This window comes from Gymnogyps californianus, chromosome 11 (genome assembly GCF_018139145.2).
Source record: "Gymnogyps californianus isolate 813 chromosome 11, ASM1813914v2, whole genome shotgun sequence".
In the NCBI taxonomy this organism is placed as follows: Eukaryota; Metazoa; Chordata; class Aves; order Accipitriformes; family Cathartidae; genus Gymnogyps; species Gymnogyps californianus.
Window position 1 is genome coordinate 24,643,852 of NC_059481.1, and position 16,526 is coordinate 24,660,377.

At 46.8% G+C, this 16,526-nt stretch overlaps 1 protein-coding gene and 1 long non-coding RNA gene across 3 annotated transcripts in view; both read left to right on the top strand.

Moving 5' to 3' along the window:
* Positions 1 to 2,666, top strand: part of IQGAP1 (IQ motif containing GTPase activating protein 1) — a 76,208-nt gene extending 73,542 nt beyond the window's left edge. The window contains exon 38 of the mRNA XM_050903706.1: positions 1,651 to 2,666. Coding sequence (XP_050759663.1) covers positions 1,651 to 1,764 — 114 coding nt within the window. The 3' untranslated portion in view covers positions 1,765 to 2,666. The remainder of the gene's footprint in view (positions 1 to 1,650) is intronic.
* A 4,601-nt stretch (positions 2,667 to 7,267) lies between these two features.
* On the top strand, positions 7,268 to 14,965 carry LOC127020784 (uncharacterized). 2 transcript variants are annotated; one of them, XR_007767108.1, is made up of 6 exons: positions 7,268 to 7,395; positions 7,917 to 8,202; positions 9,361 to 9,508; positions 12,733 to 12,831; positions 13,311 to 13,371; positions 14,688 to 14,965. It is a non-coding gene; the product is annotated as an uncharacterized LOC127020784 (long non-coding RNA). The 2 variants fall into 2 exon arrangements; XR_007767107.1 differs by having other exon boundaries at positions 7,917 to 8,024.
* The last annotated feature ends 1,561 nt before the right edge of the window (positions 14,966 to 16,526 follow it).

A 16,526-nucleotide genomic window follows, 5' to 3' on the forward strand; every position in this document is an offset into this window, starting at 1 on the left:
AAAACCAACTCATTTTTTGCAGGTGAAACAGATGGAACGCAAATGGGAGATTCAGGCTACTTTTGTTTCTTTACTAATGAAAGCCTGATGTCAGTCTGTGTTCTTAGTTACACTTACATGTACACACACAAAACAAACGCATGCATTTTCAACAGCTTCCTGCTACAGCAGAGAGACCAGGAGTCTGTGGCAGCGGTCAGCTGGGCTTGGGAGTGGCAGCTTCAGCCAGTCGTCACGTGTTGGTATTCTTTCTGCCACCCTACACTTACCAGTTTATTTAGCCATACAGTTCTTAGGAGTCCTCAGCCTTTACTGAGGCCAGGCTACCAGAACAGGCATAGTGACTGACCTTTTCCCCAATGGTTCCCCGCTCTTCCTCCCACGCCAGTACTGTTATGCCTGCTGTCTGTGTCCCCTTCTTCCACTTCTGTCCCTGCCCGCTCCCCACCCAACTTGGGTGTCGTTAGGTTTGTTAATCATGGTTGCCTCAGGGGTCTCGAAACAGACTGTGTGCAGGAGCACCTTGCCTTGCGATAAAGCCGTGCCACCTAACTGGCTGCTGGGAGGACAGCTGCCTTGCGCATGCCGTTCATGTGCTCTGAGGACTCCCCTAGTTCCTTCCGTTCCTAATCCGTCAGAGGTGGTCACGAACTTCTTGGTTCATGGGGCTACCCAAGGTCACTCGCTCCTCAGGGACACGTGTTGCTCTACCACTATGCCTTTGTAGCACTGCTTTGCAGAGAAAGCAGATGTTCTGAGAGGGCAGCAATGAGGGAACTTCCGTTGATCATCCAAGTATAGCATTAACAGTGGCATCAGTTAAAAAGACTTGCATTGACATTGCCAAAATTTTTACAGAAAGCAGCAGAAATAGCTTTATGATTGTTTACTCCAGGGTCACCCAGGCTGCACAGCTGCAGGAGCCAGACTCGGATTTCGGAACGCACACAACGTTTCCCTGCAGTAGCACTACCTGAATGTCTTCTCCAATATGTATTGTTCGAGAGTGGGCTTGCTGAAAGGAATTCATTGCTGAGATAAATCAGTGCAGGGAGTGCTATTGCTCTGTCAGGTGCATCGCTGACAAGAGCAAAGTGTAACTAGAAATACTGCCTACATAGACGCCCAAGAGACTCAATTGGCATCACGTACATAGTCCTAACAGAGATGCCATTTCTTTCTCTGCCCTAGATGGCAGTGCTCTAAACCACCTCACTGTGACCTGTGGCAACTAACATTTTTGGAAAGTGACACTGTGGAATGTTGTAATGTTTCATGGGTACGTAATATAATTAGGCACATAGGAGACCCTTTCTAAATGTTACAACAACTTTGTGGCTACTGTGCAATTGAAAAGCCTGGAGATGGCTAGATCTGAAATTTGGCTTTCTTAGAATGGTCTTCTGTTTCTGCCCTCTTTTGTAATTTTTTTTTTAATAAACGCAGGTTACAAAATTAAGATCTTAAATGCCTTAGAGCAATTTTATTTTTCATGCAGTACAAGCGGATTTTTAACGAGTCTCTTGTTTTTCTGTTTTATGCCACGTACTTTGTGATAGATATTCCTCAAAAACCTACTACCACAGGGTCTTGTATATTCTCTATAAGCTCTTGAGGACTCCTCGCTCATAAAGGTATTCTCTTTGACAGGATCTTTTGCAGCTGCAGTATGAAGGCGTTGCGGTCATGAAGTTGTTCGACAGAGCAAAAGTGAATGTCAACCTTCTGATCTTTCTTCTGAATAAGAAATTTTATGGGAAGTAACCGACCTCTGCCAGCAAGTCTGTGAAAGGGGAGATGAATAGAAACCTGCACATACAACTTTTAATGACATAGCTATGTATCACTATATGCCCATGCTGTGCTAAAATGTATCGATTGTATCATGAAGGGGACTAAGAACCTCTTGCGAATTGACAACCCTGATTGAGTCTTGAGGGAGTTGGTTTCTTGTTTATTTATGATCTTTATCTTCAACTTTGAAGGTCCCCTGAAAAGCAGTTAATTTAGAATGTATTTTTCATGGCGCTGGGGATTAAACTAATATTAGAGTATACTTAGGGCATCTGGATGCTTTATTTGCCTAATTGTGTGCTTTGTGAGGCTTGAATTCTTGTTGCCTGTGCAAAGAGAAAGCCGGCACTGTACGGCGGTCGGTTTGCCTCTCCCTGAAAGCAAAAAAGGGTTGCAGATTGTATTCGGACTCCAATTATTCTCTAACAGCAATAACCAAAATAAAAAATGGTCAAGGTATTACCCATTTGTTTGCGAGCTTGCGGTGGTGGTGGCAGCAGCCAATTCCCAAGGTAGAACTACTACGGTCTGGGGAATCAGTAAGTGTCATAAATGGTTGCTCGTTATTATGTACTATAGCCACATAGAACAGCTTTAGTGTCTCATTTTTCTTGATTTGTTTCTGTTTATCACACTGAATTAATTCACAGATGGCCCCTTAAATAGAGTGACTGTGGAATGTATTTACTAGTGCTTACACATGAAAAGAAGCCTTTTGTGGAAGGGGAGGGAAACTTGAAAAATTTCTTGAGACATGTTAACTTTTAACATTCCTTGCAAAGCATTTGAAATGTAAAAATAATTTTTTTCCAGTTTAGAGCAATGTTCTATATATCTGTATCTGATGCAATAAACGTTAGGCTCTACCTGCAGACTTGTCAAAGGAAGAAGACTATCTTAAATAGGTTAGCTTTTAAAAAGTTAAATTTTTCTAGCTATACTCAAGTTCCCATTTCTTTTACTACTTTGGTTTTGGTTGTTTGTTTTTTTTTTTTTTCACCATGGTGGTGGTGCTGGCTGTTCTGCTATATCCAATACAAATATAGAGACTCTTTAAAAAAAAAAAAATCTGACCTTTAAATTCATCGGTTGCTCCAGCTCTCCCCCCAATTTTTTTCGTAACATTTTTATTTAAAAAAAAAAAAAGGGACAAACCTCTTCATTGCAAATTTCAAGTTATTCATAGGTCACTTGTGTTGTTCGTTCAGATTACTGAGTTCAATTAAACTGCTTTATCTCTAATCTACACTGAGCTAGTTATTTCAGCTTAGATCTTTTTTTCTCATGAAAGACACTCGTAGTATTTGAAATGGCTACATCCCTGAGGATGTTTCTGCAGTCCTCTCGGAAGCAAATATTTATTTCAACCTGCTGGTGTGTAGACTGTATTTAAACATATTTTAATGTTGGTGCATGTGTGGTCCAACCCAATAACAAAAATAACTTACCAAACCCAAGAAAGATCTTTATGGTCCAGATCATCTGAAACAGAGATACCTCAGAACTGGATTTCCACTGAAATCTGACGAAGAGGTCTGAAATGGGATAAAGGTCTTGCCTTGGGGTTTTTTTGTGTGGTTTTTGTTTTGTTTTGGTTGGGTTTTTGTTTTGGTTGGGTTTTTTCCTGCCTCTGAATTTGCTGTATCGTAGAAGGACTTAAAAAATGAATTCCTGTGATTTGGGGATAATGAGAGCAATGGTAGAACATTATAAAATGATTGTTAGGAAAATGCAGCTGTACTCTGCAAGCTCTCAAGCCACAGGGATTGATCATCCCCCCCTTTCTCTTTCTTTTTTTTTTTTTTTAAATGAATACTTTTAATACTTTTCAATGTCTGCCAAATAAATTTCAGCTATAACCCAGCTGGGATTCACAGGTGATGAGGTGTTAGAGGCCTGTGTAGTACCCATGGGGAAAGCATCCTGACTATGTGATTTACAATAATTCCCTTGTTGCCTACACCTATTGAAAAAAAACAGGTTTTGGCAAAAATGGGGGGGGGGGGGGGGGGGGAACCTAACAACAACAAAAAACCAACAAATCGGTTCTTTGAAAACAATCTTAAAAATGGGAAAGAGTCTACTCATTTTAGCTGAGCAACAGTATGGAACTGTGGAGGTGTTTTTAAAAGGAAAAGCTCTATTAAAAGATCCAATCTCAGCACTTAATTATATGTATTTTATCATTTACTGGCGATTTAGCTTTGCTTCTCCATTACACCACTGTATTTACCATGAGAGTAGTTAAAAGTACAAAGTGTGTCATCTTTCCTGGTAAAATTTGCCTTTGTAACTCACGTCTAAGTAAAAAGTCATTTGTCCCCACAGGCGTTGTGTGAACTCCTGAATGCAGGCAGCAGCCACGAGCAGGCAGCTGGGCCCCAGGCACAGTGCTGCGGCAGCGGGCACCGCTATCGGTGAGCGTGGTTAAGGCTGCACCGGCACCCGGGAAACCGCTGAGACGCCAGAGGTCTGCCACCTCCTCTGCGAGTCAGTCCTGGCCTTTTCTCGTGCCTGTGGGGATGGCCATGGTGTGAGGAAACACAACAGATGACATGACACAGCCAGGGTAGAGGTGTGGACCTCCTGATATGACTGCAGGCCCCCCGCCCCGGGGACCTCCCTGTGGCCATGCAGCACCCTCAGGGACCCATGCCTCCCACCCTCCCAGAATGCTCTAGCCCCATCCTAGTAGGATGAGCACAAGTCAGCCCTTGATGGCGTCTTATTCTCAATTAACAGAAATGCCTTTTGATTCAGCTAGGGTAAATGGCAAGGCCCTCATAGATGCTCCTGCAACCTGCTTGGCCTCCCATAAGCCTCGCATGCACTGGAGTTCTCCTTGCCGTTTGCTGTGGCTCTACAGTGTCCTCGTGGCCCCCAGCTACCCCAAACCCTGCCCCAGAGCCAGCAAACACTGCCCCAAAACTCTGACGGGCCACCAGACCCTACCTGAGTGCCCCTGGAGACCTCTAAGCCTGCCCTCAGGGCCCTGAAACACCCCAACCCTGGCTCAGGGTCTCTGGTGCCCACTTCCAAACATCCCAAATCCTACCCCAGGGCCCCAAACATCCTGAGATCCTTCCCCATAGCTGACGCCAACACCCAAACCGCCCCTGCCCCGGGGCTGGCACCTGTGAGAGCTTTCAGGATCTGGGGTGGACCTCTGCTTCGCCAACAGAGCAGGTTGTTCCCAACGTGTCGTATAACACCCCAGCCTCTGTGGACAAGATTAAACCGTGTCTTTCCAGCAAAACCACATCATGGAGCGTGTGTTTCTGAGTCTTTGTGTACGAGTAGGAGCCACAAAAGCCGAGTTGTTCGTCGTGACTTGTACAGTGATCTCTCATTGTGGCTCTGCCAGGGATTTTGCTGACACAGGAAAACACTTTCTGCTCCCAGGAACCATCTCTAGTTCTTGCATATAAATTGTAGGACTGAGTAATTTCTAGAATGAGACTAATGCCGGTGCACGCTAGGAGTAAAGCTCTCCTATAACAACAGGGATTCTCTCTTTCATATGGGAAAAGATGTAACTCTGAACCAGAGCGCCTTGAGAAAGGGGATGGATACTGTAATAAGGAACTGTTGTCCCTAAGGGTTCCACTTATGACTGGATGGAAATTTTAGTTGACAGCTTTTATCACCTGATGCTATGAGGCCAGCCAGGTTCTTTCAAGGACCTTGGCAGAATGATGACGGCACTAAGCTGTAGTTACCATTAAAGCTTTATTTTTTTTAAACAAAATTTTATTATAGCATAGCATAGAACTTTATGATCAGAGTAGCACAGGATTTCTACAAACAGAATCAGTGCACCACAATTTTATATTTCATAGCACCACTTAGCTTATGGTTTCTAATCACTCGGACCCTCTGTGGATCGGGCCAAATCTTAATATCTGGCTTGCTGTATCAACATAGCAATCATCACCTGGACTCAAAAACATGTAAAAGAATAGGAGTCCCTTGCTCTGTCCTCAGAGAAAGCAGATGCTGCCAGAGGCATCCCTGGCCACCAGGGCAACACGGGTTTTGCCCTCCAGCAGTAGGTCTGGCCCAAGTCCTGCTCAGGACCAAAACCTGCCTGGTTTTATAGACGGTGCTATGTGTGCAGAGCAGCCCTCTTGGCTGGTGCCTGGGACCTGCAAGGCCGGTGAGGAGGGGAGTCAGCCTGGCGCCCAGAGACCCTGAGCTAATGGGGAGGGGAAGCAGACGTATCCGCCCAGTGCACGGGACCTCCAGGGCCTCCTGACGAGAAGGGGAAAGGGGACTGATACGTGACCAGCTCGGCTGCAGAGAACGGCCATTTATCTTATGAAATGGCGTTAGTTATGCTAACCATAATACCAGGGGTCAGGAGCTGGGGGTACCAGTCACAGCTGTGTACCCTGTTCGGACATTACACTTCATTTTTTGGGGGTCTTACTTTTTTCTAGAGTTCTCCACCTCAGCCACCTTCCCTCTGTCTGTCGTGGGCCCGTACTGCTTGCTTCTAGTTTGTGCGTGTGTCGCGATGCCAATAGTGCCAGCATCTTTTAGCAGATAATCTTTCAGTGTTTTGTTGAATACTGAAGCACTCCATTCTGTTGCCCATTCAGTACTGCTCCTGACTGCTTTTCTGCCCTTTCATGCCATTTTCTTCCCATTTTTTCCCTTGTCCCCTTTCTCCCACCTCATCTCCTGTCTCCCACAGCCTTTCTCTGTTGCTGTTAGCTGGCGTCTCGCTGTAACCAGCAGCTACAAGTACCGTTAATCAGCAACATCAAAGGGACAGCTGAATCCCTCGCACCGCGCCGACACGCGGCATGCGTTGGGGAACAGGCCGGGCTCTGTGGTCAGCGAGCCCAGAGGGAGAGGCCCTGGCTCAGCCGGCTCGTAGACTGCGCTGCCTTTTCCCTCGCTGCTTTCCCGCTGGCCGAGCGCTCGCTGGCAGGGCCCAGCTCTCCTCGCTGCCTTTTCCCGGAGAGAAGCAGGCTGGAGGTCAACTCCCCCGAGCCCAAACTTGAGCTGAGCGAGTGACAGATGTCACACGGAGCTGCGAGAGGCGCGGGGCGGGTCTCTCTGCCGCCGCTCCCCGCCCTCGCCGGGCCCGGCGCGGCCTGGGCCCCGCTCCCACACGCCGGAGCGCCCCGGTGGCGCTGGCGGGTTTCGGGAGCAGCTGACAAAAGGCGGCTGCGAGGCAGCGGAGGACGAAAAGGAAACGCCGCCGCTCCAACACCCGCGCCCCGGCCGCCGCCGCCGCCCCCGCCCCAGGAGCCCTGGGCGGGCGGGGCCGGACCCCGCCATGCTGCGCCGGCGCCGGGGCTGTGCCCATGGGCGAGGCGGTCCCGCCCTCCGGTAAAAACCACCGGGCCGGGCCTGGTGCCAGTAGGCCGTGGTGGCGGCTATTCATCGGCGGGGTGCGGCGGAGAGCGTGGTGGAGCTCAGCGGGGGCCTCCTGGCCCGCGGGGAGCACAGTCGCGCCGAGTCGCGCCGCGCCAGAGGCTCCTTTTCCCAGGGCAGCGGGCGCCGCGGGGCTGCCCCGCTCCCTCCCGCTCCGCCGGTGCCTCCGCCTCGGCTCGAGGCTTCCCGGGACGCCGGGGCCGCCTCCGCGCCCGGGTGAGCAGCCGGGGCTGGGTCCCGCGGGGAGCAGGGGTCGGTTCCGGGCCCAGGGAGGCTCTTCCGGGCTGGCAGAACCCGGCCGCGGGTCCTGCCGGGGACCCTGGGCGGGTTTCCCGCGGCCGTGCCTGGTGCCGCCAGGTGCCGGAGTGCCCGAGCTCCGGGCCTCTGCCTGCGCTGGTCCTCTGTGAGTAAACCTCCTCGTTTCTGCCCATCTCGGCCCGTGCACTTGCACTGCAGGGAAGCAGGGGCTTGGTCTGGGCTGTCTCTCGAGCTGTGGAGATGTTAGTTCCCAAGCAGAGAGTCTTGCTCACTCGCTAGCCAGAGAACAAGGAGGTGTTGCTCCAGGGCCACCCCAGAGTCGTAGCCGGTGCGTGGTGCCCGTCAGAGAGCGCTGCATGGTCATGGCTGTGCTGCACTGGAGTGAAACCCATGTTCTCTGAGAGGGGGAGCCCTGGGAGGGGGGGGGAGTGAGCTTCGCCTGTGCCACGCTTACTAAAGACATGCTGTTTTACTTTCAGGGTGGACAGGAGGCCTCTGGTTTTGTGGCCAGTGTCACTTCTGTCGTGGCCTGGATCAACTCAGATGTCAGCACTGGTGTGTCGGAGGTGGAAGGTGGCTGATGGCAGGTAATCACATCCGAGCACGCGCTGGACCCTTCCTTCTGCAAAGAACAACTGCCCCCTGCCCCAGACAGGCCTGGTAGCATGCTCAGGTGTGGTGGGACTAGCACCTTGGCCAGATGCTGCTCTTCTGTGGACCCCAGCACTAGAGACCAGAAGGAAACTGGCGGGGAAAAAACACAAGGTATAACCTGAAAGGTGAGCCCTTGTGGCTGTTACCTAAAGGACACAGCTGGGAGCTGAGCCTAAATGGGCTGCAGTGGTGCTGTTGCTGCCTGGCTCAGCTGGGGAAGAGTGGTGTCTTTGAGTACAGCCCTGTTCCTAGCATAGCTGGGGTGTTTGCTGTAGCTTGGGTGAGCAGAGGGGGAGCCCTGTGCCTCCCCCCAGTCCTGAGCATAGCTGCCTAGTCAGACTTGAGGTAATGAATTGTGTGGTTGATAGGCATTGCAGGCTTTGGGTCAGAATCTGGTATTGGCCTTTGAAGCTCCTCTTCAAGGCTGAGCATGGTTCTGATAAGCAGCATGTGCAGTTAACATGTACTGTCTGTGTTCTTCCCCCTTTGCAAGACCTGATGTCCCCAGCTTGTGCTAGAGACTTGAGTGAGAGTCTGGCCCTGCTGCAGCTTCTTCGTTGATCTGCAGACCTCGTCCCATGGGTTGAGGCTGGGGCAAGCTGCTGGAGGCTTAAAAACTTGTCCTGCTGAGCCAGGCACTGTTCCCCAGATACTTTGGACACGGCTTCAGGAGGAAGGGGTAAATCATATGCTGACCCTGGCTCGTAGGGGGTGTGCGGTGAAAGTCGCTGGTGGCACAAGAGAAATAAAGCCTGAATGGCCAGAGCCCAGTGATACTGCTGACCTGCCCCGCAGCACCAGGGCTGTGCCTCCTGTGAGGCTTGCCCCTAGCCCCAGTTCCCAAGCACTTCCCTGTAGGGTCTCAAAGGCACAGGGTTAGGAGGTGGTTCTTCTTCCTTGCCCTTGTCCCTGTCCACCAAACATTTCATGCAGGGGTGGGTTTGAGAGGTTTCTCTTTCTGAGCCCTGAGTAACAGTTTAAGTGCAGTGTTTTCTGGGCTTGAAACAAGCTCAGTGGGTTGTTTGGGGGGTCCAAACCAGAGGCTACACGCTGTGGTTCTGAAGGTCTTAAAAAACTGATTATATGCTGTATTTTCAGCACTTGAAAATGGAGGCTAAGTCCCATGTGTTTTGGGACTCAAAAAATAGCTAAGTGCTGTGTTTTCAGATCTTGAAAAGAGAGGCTGAGTGATTTCTTTCTGAAGCTCATAAAAAGACTAAGTCCTGCATTTTTGGGGTTCAGAAAGAAAGTCAGTCCTTTGTTTTTCAGGCTGAGAGATGGAGACTAACTGCTGCATTTTTGGGGCTCAAAACCAGAGGGTGAGCGCTGCCTTTCTGAAGCTCAGAAAAAGACTGAGTCATGTGTTTTCAGTGCTTGAAAATGCAGGCTAAGTCCTGTGTTTCTGCGACTCAAAAAAGTAAGTGCTGCGTTTTTGGGACTTGGAAATGGAGGCTGTTGGCTGTTTTCAGCCCCCAAAACAGAGGCTCGGGGGGGGATTTTGGGTGGGCAGGTGGGAGACAGAGGGGATTGGTGGGAGGGGGCTGGGTGAGGAGGGAGGGGGGTGGGCAGGGTGCTTGGTGGGGGTCCAGTTGCGTTGGTCCCCTAAGTTTGGGAGGCCGGCATGCACCGTCTGAGATGGACATGTGAAAAGCACCTAACTCTTTATTCAAGGTGTATACAACCACTGGAATGGTTATTAAGTAATTATTCAATATTTAGACAACATACAATTATGACAGTTGATATTCATATACAAGTTATGACAGTGATTGATTTACAACCTTGCCAAAAGCCCAGATTGCTGCAATTAGCTGGAGCTTTAATTGGCTTATAACAAGAGGGAGCATCTGGCAGTCAAAGTGTGTATAAGCTGGAGCTGGAACAACTTGGAGCATTTATCAGCCAGAGCTGTATGAAGCTGGAGCTGAAATTGAAACAAGCTGGAGCATCCATCAGCCAGAGCTGTTTGAAGCATCTTGGAGCTGAAATTGAAACAAGCCGGAGTGAAACGAACTGGAGCGTCCATCAGCAGGAGCATCTCACTGCCATGAAGAGCTGGACCTTCAACGAGCTGGACCTGAAGTTACTTGAACCTGAATTGAGCGTCTCATGCAGGAGCCGGAGCTGTAAGAAGCGGGAACTGAAATTACCTAGGGCAGTAACAGGCTGGAGCGTCCATCAGCGGGAGCTGTAAGAAGCTGGAGCTGCCATACAGCTGGAGTGTCCATTAGCTGGAGCTGTAACAAGCCAGGGCTGCACTCCCAGCATGGTAAATGGAGGAGCGTCTGCTCTCCATAGCCTCCATTAGCCAGAGCTGAGATTACCTGCAGCTGTAACAGGAAGGGGCATCTATGAGCAGGAATGTCTCCTGGCTGGAGCTGAAATTACTGGGAGCCAGAGCATCCATCACCCGGGTTGTCCATCGGCCAGATCCGTACTCCGAGGCAGGTGCAGGCGGGGCTGTCGCCAACAAGGAGCTCTTCCCAGCCTGGAGCAGCAGGGAGGCAGGTCGTCTTTCTGTGAGCGGGGAGCTTGGCCTCTTCCCCCCAGCTCTCCTGGGGCAGCCCCACTGTGAGAGGGCATGGGCAAGGCAGCGTCTCCTCTGTACCTGCAAAAGGGGAGAGAAACGGGTTGGTCAGAGCTCCTGGAGTGCACAGCCTGGCCCTGCATGGCCCCACATAACCCATGGGAGATGCCTCATGTCATTGACCCCTAATCAGTGTGCTGGAAAACAAGTAGAGGAGATATGGGGTTAGGTATATGAAGGCTCAAGAGAAGGATCATGGAGAACAAAATATTCCAGCTGAATGGGGACAGAGACACCTTATCCAAATGTTAACCCTGCCTGTAACGCATGACTAACTGATGCCTTCAAACTAGCATTGCTTTCAAGGGTTTCAAACAAACAAAGAGTAAGAGGATATTAAAAACTGTTGCATAATTACTTTAACTGAATTTAGCAGTTCTTGTATCAGGGTTATGTGTTTCAAAAGAAGAAAGGGAACCCTGTGGATAAGAGCCAGGACAGGGGACTGGAGAAACAGTCATTAAAAAGCACGAGCTAGGCAGTGGGTTAAAGTACAGGAACAAACATGCTGTTCGTAGGCCCCATCGTAACCCAGGACACCTACACAGAGGTAACGTAAATCGCTGCCAGTCACTCTCTTAGCTACTCCCGTCTGCCTTCTGTCGCACAGAGGTCGTCGTCTGTGCTGGCCCTGCAGAGCCTGCAGCTCTGCGGTGCTCGGCTTTGCTTCAGCTGCTCCAGTTGTCTCATCCTGCGTGAAGGAGAACAGATGTCATCTGTAACTTGAAAAGGGACAAGTATAGCACTTCCCTCCTCTTTTATTTTACGGATGAACTACCACAGCTGTGAGCCCATGTTAAAGACAAGAGAAAATGTTGATCAACCAAGGTGATGAACGCAAGATCCAAGATATTTCTGCCTCCCAAGAGGAGAAGCCCTGTTTCCTTTGGCAGGGAAGGCAGTGCCTGCTCTTACGGACTGTCCTCGTGAGAGCAGTTTGGCAATATGTTCCAAATGGCAGTTTTGGTAAACATAAATTTTCAGGAAATTCAGGGTTGTGTGTGGAAAAACATGTCCCTCCCTGTGTGTTCTGCTACGTAAATACATCAGTCAATAGCATGTCCAGTGGCAGGGCTGTTGTTCCCTACTCTCAATATTGCCATAGTAGTGTAGATGGTTTTAGGAATGGAAAGAAAATGCCTGTTTTCTGTAAGGGCTATGAATGCTGACCCTTTTCTCTGTCTGCTGCTTTCCTGTGCATGAGATGAAGCTGTTTTATTTTTCTCCCATGTTCCTGGTCTAAATATTTCTGAAGCTGTGGCTGCTGTGGGTTTGCAATTTGTGTTACTGCATTTTTGTGGAGTTCTAGTTATGGATCATTTCTGCTGTGGCAAAGTGTCAAGATACGGTTTTCAGTTTAAAGCTTCAGAAACTACATTCACTGAGATCAGTAACTCACAGTGTAGGTGAAACTAATCTGGTGCGTGCAGCTGTGCTTGCAGGGATGCTCAGTGGCTCTTCATCAAAACAGCAAGGTGTGTGTGGACATCCGTAGGGTTGTGCTCTCGGTCTGAGAGCGTTATGTACTTTTGCTGTTGGAAGGTGGAGTAGAGCATGTGCCTGTTAAATCTAAGGACGGTCAAAAGCTGGGAGTGACCCTAAGCAGGTTGGGTGGCACAACTGCAGTTTTAAAAGATCTTGACTGTTTGGAGAAACAGCCTGGGAAAAAATAATTCCTTTTTTGCAACGGGGCAGTTCACAAGGCAGATGTGTTGCTGTACTCTTTAACAAAAATGTTCAACTTGGGACATATAGGGTGAGGAAATCTTGACTATACTTAGGCTTGAGAAAATGTATGTAGATATCTGTGTCTGTCATCTGCATGTATCTAGGAAAGTGAGTTCTAGAGAAACTAAAGCTGCCAATGAGTCAAAAAAAGGCACGGTTGTCTAAAAAATGCAAAAGCTCTAGTGGCCTGTATCAACAACTATACCAAAGATGATGCAGAATATGTTTTCCTCCACTCGGTTGTACTGTCTTCACAAACCTTCACAAAAAAAGGAAGCTTTAGATTCCTACCCAGCTTTATGCTAAAGGTTTTTTTCCCCTCTCAGCTGGATGTCAACTCCCACCACTTCACCGTGGTCGCCCTTTCTTCTGCCATGAAAGTACCAGACAGATGGAAAGAATCCATAGTGGTCTGCAAGTACAAGGTATGTCTATGATGTGTGTCTGCATTTTTCCTAAGGTACTTGTAGTATGGACTTTAAAGTTAACATTAAGAATGTGCCAACTGTCCTTCTGTATTTTTTACCTGAAGTATTTTAACACAAATACTAAAAATAAGGTCTGTTCTGGAGCATGTTAACACCTATGCAAAGCTTACTCCCCTCCATTTATTCTCTCTTCCTGAAAGCATAATCTTCTGTTTCTGTGCGCTTACTATTACATGATACTGTGAAAATAATTTTGTAATAAAAGAGGAAAGAAACTGTTTGTAAGAGTTAAGATGTTCAGAAGAAACAGACTTTGTTTTGTGATAAAAGCTTTATGCTTTTTCAGTAAATAAGTTTTTAAAATATCTTATAGTAGTATTCGAAAACCTTACTGAGATACTAGCATCTGTACTAAAAGCAATCAAGGTCAAACAAGAGACATGGACAAATCGGCGTCGCTTCCACGTGTTTTCCAGGCTTTCCCAAGAAGCGTTAGCAGCCTTGGGACTAGTGACAGTGAGTCCTGATGTGTTTTTGGTGAGTTATTGCTTCAATAATGTCCTTTTTCCTTATCCTAGAGTGTGTAATTTTGACTTCAGTTGGAAAGAGATTTTCCAAAATGGAAATCTTTCTCATTCAAAGAAGTTTCATTTTATGAACTTCCCATCAGAGTGGATCTTCCGAGATGATGTACTTGGCAGTAGAAGTTGTCAGCAACAAGACTTTTCACTCTCTTTAAAAAAAAAAAAAAAAAAAAAAAAAAAAAGTCAATTTCCTTCCAAAGACCCAAGTACAGCACGTCTTCCTAGAGTTGATGGCATCGCTGGTCTTTGGGTTTTCAGTTGTAACAGTTGAGATACCATAAAAACATGTTCCTCTATGTGCTTCAGTACAGCCAAGAGCATTAGCAAATCTGCCAGTCCTTTTTGGTAGCCTTATGTATTGCAGCACTGGGGATTTGATTCCCCCCCAAAGTAAAACCATATGAGGGATCTTTTATCTCACTGGTTTTTCTATCATAAATGAAACCTTAAAAAAAAAAGTTAAATTGTATAACTTTTAAATTGACTTGCATTGTTTAAACAGTAACTGCCAAATAGCTATAGCATATGATTATTAGGTGTACTTATGCAGTTAGGTATTTGTTCTAAATCTTTAAAAAGTGAGGCAACTGAATGTTACGGGATTTTTTCACTGATATTTTGACGGAGTGCTCTGAAGTACTTTATTTCTGTCTTGCTTTCAATGGTGCGCTTCCCTGGCAGTTCAGTAGCCTCTCTCTTGGACAGTGCAGCTGGCCAGATGTCCATCCTAACTACGTAACACAATATCCTGGTTTCGGCTGGGATAGAGTTAATTTTCTTCTTAGTAGCTGGTAGAGTGCTGTGTTTTGGATTTAGTGTGAGAATGATGTTGATAACACGCTGATGTTTTAGTTGTTGCTAAGTAGCGCTTCTCTTAAGCCAAGGATTTTTCAGTTTCCCATGCTCTGCCAGCAAGCAGGTGTGCAAGGAGCTGGGAGGGAGCGTGGCCAGGACAGCTGATGGGAACTAGCCAAAGGGGTATTCCATACCATAGAACATCATGTCCAGTATATAAACAGGGGGGAGTTGGCTGGGAGGGGTGGATCGCTGCTCGGTCAGCAGGTGGTGAGCAATTGCATTGTGCATCACTTGTCTTTTCTTGGGTGTTATTTCTTTTTTTTTGTTATATTCTTTTTCATTACCATTATTATATTATTCTTAGTAGTGTATTTTATTTTACTTTAGTTATTAAACTCTTCTTATCTCAACCCAAGAGCTTACCTTTTCTTTTTATTTTTTTCCTCCTCCCCATCCCACTGGGGCCAACAGGGCCTGGGGACGTTTGTTGCCCTGGGAAGCCAGTCCCAGCACGGGAACAGAGGGGGAACATCGCAGAGCAGAGCCTGAGCGAGAGACGTGGCACCATCTTCTGGCACGCTCCCCCCCGCACCCCCCCTGTGGGGCAGCTGCCAGCCTGTGGGACCAGGGCTGGGGGGGCTGCAAACGTTTGGGGGGCCACCCCCCTTTATTTTTCTAGCAGAGCCCCCCCCTTTTTGGGAGGGGTTGTGTACATATGTAAATGGCATTATTAAAGTAACGAGCTGCTGGTTGGGGCTGTTTCCCTCATTTTGTGCCTTTTTTTGGGGTGAATAAAAAGGTGGGGTTTGGAGAGGTCTGGGGGGGGGGTGACGACATCATTTGGGGCACCCCAGTGTCACCGTGGGGGGGCAATGATGTGGTGGAGGAGCAGGTGAGTGGGGTATGGGGGGGGGTCATGGGGGGTCCTCCCAAAAAGGGGGGTGTCAGCCCCAAAATCCTGAAAATTCATGGGGGGGAATTAAAAATATTAAAAACTGTAAATATGGGTGTGAGGTGTTGAAATAGAGAAAAATCTCTCATTTTTATATATATTGAAAAATAATATTCATTATATGTATCTATAAAAGGATTTTAAAATAAAAACCTGTATCTACTATATTATGTAAAGGATTTTAGAATATAAAAAATTCTCAATAGAGATATATAGGGTTTTAAAATACAAAAATAACTCGTATATATAAATTAAAAAATAAAGGACTTTAAAATGCAAAAAAGATTATATGTTTTATATATGAAAGAATTTAAAATAGAAAAAGTCTGAATAGAGCTATCTACACTTACTATGTGTTACATAGTAAGTCTAAATAGATATTATATGTAATCTAGAGATTATATATAAGTAAATAGATATCTAAGTCTAAATAGATATAACTAAATATCAGTCTAAATAGATATGTGTAAATATGTGTGTAAATAGAGAAGTCTAAAGAGATTTGAGTGTCAAAATATGTAAGTCTAAAAAGATATTTAAGTGTCAATGTCTAAACATATATAGTCTAAATAGATATTCTATATAATAAGTGTAAATAGATATATAAGTGTAAATAGATACTCTATAAAAGTGTAAATAGAGATAATATATGTGTAAATAGATATATATGTTAATATGTATATGTCTAAATAGATGTAAGTGGAAATAGATAATTGTCCTGGTTTTGGCTGGGATAGAGTTAATTTTCTTCTTAGTAGCTGGTAGAGTGCTGTGTTTTGGATTTAGTGTGAGAATGATGTTGATAACACGCTGATGTTTTAGTTGTTGCTAAGTAGCACTTATCTTAAATCAAGGTTTTTCAGTTTCCCATGCTCTGCCAGCAAGCAGGTGTGCAAGGAGCTGGGAGGAGACACCGCCAGGGCAGCTGACCTGAACTAGCCAAAGGGGTATTCCATACCATGGAATGTCAGGCCCAGTATATAAACGGGGGGAGCTGGCCGGGAGGTGCAGATCGTGGCTCTGGCATCGGTCAGTGAGTGGTGAGCAATTGCATTGTGCATCACTAGGTATTTTTTTCCTCCCCCCCCCCCTTCTTTTTTTTGTTATATTCCTTTTCATTACTGTTATTATTATATTTCATTATTATTATTGTTAGTATTATATTTTACTTTAGTTATTAAACTGCTCTTATCTCAACCCATGAGTTTTACCTTCTTTCCTGGTTCTCCTCCCCATCCCACTGGGAGTGGGGGGGCAGTGAGAGAGCGGCTGCGTGGTGCTTAGCTGCTGACTGGGGTTAAACCACAACAATAATATATATAAAACATATTCCCTAAATATGTATGTATGTGTAAATA